The sequence below is a fragment of the Canis lupus genome, chromosome 27 (genome assembly GCF_003254725.2).
Source record: "Canis lupus dingo isolate Sandy chromosome 27, ASM325472v2, whole genome shotgun sequence".
NCBI lineage: Eukaryota > Metazoa > Chordata > Mammalia > Carnivora > Canidae > Canis > Canis lupus.
In genome coordinates, this window is record NC_064269.1 from 31943867 (window position 1) to 31948129 (window position 4263).

The following is a 4263-nucleotide window of genomic DNA, read 5'->3' on the forward strand; positions in this document are numbered from 1 at the left end:
GAACAGAACTCGTGGCGTCGGTAGGCATTGATGCCCTGCTCAGCACTTGAAAAATGCAAAAGGTGCCTATCACCAGACACATATCCAATTGATGCAGGATTGTTAGTTCAACCCTGCTGGGAAAATAAGTTGATATTAGAACCAATTTATGAGGTGAAGTCCTTTGCCCCCATAACCTCTCGTCCATCCATCAGGGGAACAAGCAGAACACTACAGCTCTGTCTGCAGACCAGACTTGTAATCAGGGCCAGGAGAGTAGAGAAGGAATTAGAGAGGCAAACACGTGTTTGTGGCAACTCCCTTCTCTGCGGACCTGTGCCCGGGGCTGGCCCCAAACACAGGGCGGCCACAACTTCTGTACCAGGACAGCATCCTGCTATACACAGCCAGGTCCAGGAGTGAGGGAAAACTGCCCACCCAGAGTAGATAATATCTGGAAGGAATGAGTATTTGGGAAAAGTCCCAGTGCTAGTTTAGGGCCAGCCAGTCTCCACCTTCTCTGGCCCCCTCCCACTGGTTCCTCCCCTTTCTGCGGCTCCAGTTCTTATAAAAACTCCACAACCTTTCACTAACAGCCTACAGGAGCCTCTCTCCCCTCTGCTACTGCACAAGCCAGTGAGACCAACCCACAGGACCACGGAGAGACCATGAAGAGCCTGCTCCTTCTCTCCATTCTGGCTGCCTTGGCCGTGGCAGCTTTGTGCTACGGTGAGAAGCCTTTCTCTGGTTTTTCTTTTCTGCCTCTGATTTCCATTTATTTCAATTTTTTCCTCTCCCTCCTCTTCTTCTTCCCTCTTTTGCTAATATAATCTTAAAGTACCATTAATTTAACATTTTTCCCAAGCTCTGTGGACACTGATTTGTTCCATCAAGTATTTTTTACATCCTAAATATCCAGACTTTGGTAGGCAACATAACAGGCACGTCCTGTCTATAGTAAGTCATTGTACACCTAGAAACTTTGCTGTTTGGGAAAGAAGGTATCAAATTCCCAGCCCCCGAGTTCTCATTTTTAGGGATGTTTATTTATACTTTGGTAACAATTGGTTAAAGATATTTGTTAAATCACTCACCTTTAAGGAAATTAGTTTTCACAGGAGGTATTAAGTTTAGCCCTCAGCAGGGACAGGACAATCTCCTAAACTTACTACATGTGTTCAGTGAATTAATTTAGAAACAAAGTTTGCATTTAAAGAATCTCAGAGAAAAATAGATGGTATAATTTTGATTGTCAAAAGATAAATTCTATAGTTTCTCTATGTTGTCTCTATGTTTCTCTGTGTTGTCAATTATATTTGTGTCTGTTCAAGGCTTATGAAAGAAAATCTGAAGCAAGATTATTTTTGGTCAATCTTATGTTTCAATTATCTGGATATTTAGATGTCCTTAAACCTCAATTACATTAACAACCATTTGTATTGTGCTTTGGACTCTTGAAATTATTCACATGCTTTCAGTAGCAGAGGATTTGGCTTCTTCGTCTCCTTTTTAACTTTTTAAATAAAATCACTTGCTTACAAATAGAAACCTCCGATTGCCAAATTTACCTAATGTGCACAGGAAAGTGGTAGAAAGAAGAAAACTTGCTTTGGCGTCATCTCAGTTTTCTCCAATTGGCATCAGGCCCAGTGTGAGTTGTCAGCTGGAGCCAGTGGTTTCTGTGGCTGCCAGGTTAACACAGGTTCTTAAGAGGCTGTAGGAACCTCTTAGAAACCTATCTTGGTAGAGCCCGGCTGACCATCTCCCCACACTGGCTGGAGGACCTGTGCTATTTTTTGGACACTTCTGTCCCTTTCTCAACCCTGCTCTTGGACAGGTCCCAAATTAATCAGAGAAGTCTCTCTGGAAATTTGTATATAGCGCTTAAATTATCTTCTTGCGCTAGCCTGAAGACCTCAGAGTTCTGGGAAATTTTAGCCAAGACCATAGCCACTAGCTCCTTCAACATCAGAAAATAACTAAAATGTAGAGATACTCACATGAAGGACAGAGCTAGAAAAACAACTCATAAATCCTAAATGCCTGAAATTTGTAATAACCACACTGCTAAATATATTCTTTACATCTTTTTGGCTCTTTTCTCTCCTTCCTTCCCCAGATTTAGGCCATTGCCATGTGTGATAAATAATAATCATGGGAATCTTTCGTTTTTTATTCCAGAATCTCATGAAAGTATGGAATCCTATGAAATTAGTAAGTGAATATCTGATTTCTTTATTTAAACCTCATGTATCAAAGAATCCCTCTTCCTATTCTTAAATAGACAAAATGGTAATATATGGAGCTAATATAGGGAAGGGAATGAGGGCCTCTTTTAGAAAATTAAAATAAATTTTAAAATCTTATGGCTGTAAACATCACCAGATGAGCAATTGTTTAAGCTTGAAATAGTGTAATGTGGCATTAAAACTGCATTCATCAGAGTTGGAGGCATTTGGACATTTTAAGCTGGCATCACATCAACCACATGGATGGAAAACAAGAAGTAATGACAAATGGCAAAGTATGGAATTAGAGGCCTAGTCAGTTGGGAAACCGCAGCCGTCAGCATTATGTTGAATGTTGTTGAATATCCGGACTTACAAAGACTGAGTATAGGAAGAAGTAACATATCACTCTCATTTTCAATTTGTTCATTATTGTCATAATATTTACATAGTCCATTTCTGGTAATCTAAAGTTATGCTTTCTAAGTCCTCAGGACAGAGAGAATTTCTCCTTACAGGAATTAAAAACACCGACTAGGAATACCAAATTGAGAAAGGCAAAGCGATTGCCTGAGGTGAAATAAGCAAACAAAAATTGCTGTGGCCTATGTAACAAGTCCCTAAAAAACATATGCTCATCTCTTTTAATCAGGCAGTTTGTGCAATCTGCTTTATCTTTCCCTCTAACTTTTGTAGATCTCTAGTTACCTAACTAAAATGCATGAATGAATGAGTTTCCAAATATATTTACGTCAGGTAATATTTATGGAAATATTTTCAACTACTGCTCCCCTAAAACTGCAACTACTTATTTTTTCTTTTCAGATCCCTTCATTAACAGGAGAAATGCCAATACATTTATATCTCCGCAACAGAGATGGAGAGCTAAAGCCCAGGAGAGGTGGGTAACAAAACTTGATGAGGGGAGATAATTGTTCCACATTGATCCAGCATCCTGGATCTGAACGGAATGAGAAACAGGTTTTAATCATACATATTATTTCTAATTGTGTCCCAAAATCAAAGAATTTAAAAACAGTATACAGACAACTGAATTTCAAAATGACTAGCTTGTGAAAGACCCAGAAAGCAGAGGTAGAGAGGAGGGAAAGAAGGACAGAAAGAAAATTTCTATTTTTGTTAAAAAAAAAAAAATATATCCCCCTGTTCCACCTTTCCCCCTGTTAAGTATCTCCAATATTGGGGGCTGAATAGGATCTCTCTCCTATATTTTCTTATTCTTTCTCCCCGCCCCCCTTCTTTTTTTTTTTTTTTTTCTTACTCTATTTATGCTTCTCATTTTGGACCTCTTTTTTTCTTCCCTACTTTCTAGGATCAGAGAAACCACCAAGCCCGCCTATGAGCTCAACCGGGAAGCCTGTGATGACTTCAAGCTTTGCGAACGCTACGCCATGGTTTATGGATACAATGCTGCCTACAATCGCTATTTCCGGCATCGCCGAGGAGGCAAATGAGATTGAAAAAAGTCTCTTTCCTTCCAGAGCCTGGTGCCTGGTTTTGTATTCCTTTACAGTAGCATCATCGAACTACATAAACACATACAAATTGCTTATTTCTTAAATGTTCTTGTCTGGCTGTTGCCCTCCTTCCTGCCCCCCAGATCAATAAGCAGTGAAAGTGCAATGTGGTGAAAGGTCAAAAGAGAATTAAGATGTGTGATTATTATTACATAATAAACTCTTGGATGGATACTTTCATTTTGTGAGTCTGATTTCTCGTGGAAAAAAAAAATGCTGAGATATTTCAGTCATGGCCCACCTAATCCAGAATAGCACATTCTCTTAATCATATCCTAGTGATGATTAGAAACCTAACTACATAGAAGAATGAAACTCAGAAGACACTCAGCCATAATTTGTCTAGATTCTACCTTGGGACTGGTGAATGACTGCCTCCTATTTCTTGTTTTCCAGGCTTTTCAAACAGCATAGATGATTAATCATATGATTTTCCTGCTCCCAAACTTTAAATGGTCCTAAATTCTTTCTGTGTAGATTCCAGGCTCTATCCTGGTTCAGCACTCTCATCACAGTTT

General features: G+C 39.5%; 1 protein-coding gene across 1 annotated transcript; it reads left to right on the forward strand.

Moving 5' to 3' along the window:
• The first annotated feature begins 469 nt into the window (after positions 1-469).
• Positions 470-3925, forward strand: LOC112665436 (matrix Gla protein). Its single transcript, XM_025455188.3, has 4 exons — positions 470-708; positions 2161-2193; positions 3033-3108; positions 3541-3925. The coding sequence occupies exons 1-4, from the start codon at positions 648-650 to the stop codon at positions 3680-3682; spliced, it is 312 nt and encodes a 103-aa protein (XP_025310973.1). The 5' UTR covers positions 470-647; the 3' UTR covers positions 3683-3925.
• Positions 3926-4263: the final 338 nt, after the last annotated feature.

Coding starts and splice junctions, on each gene's coding strand:
- LOC112665436 (XM_025455188.3), top strand. CDS start 648: ATGAAGAGCCTGCTCCTTCTCTCCATTCTGGCTGCCTTGGCCGTGGCA. Junction 2,194..3,032: donor TATGGAATCCTATGAAATTA/GTAAGTGAATAT, acceptor TTTTCTTTTCAG/ATCCCTTCATTAACAGGAGA. Junction 3,109..3,540: donor AGAGCTAAAGCCCAGGAGAG/GTGGGTAACAAA, acceptor CCTACTTTCTAG/GATCAGAGAAACCACCAAGC.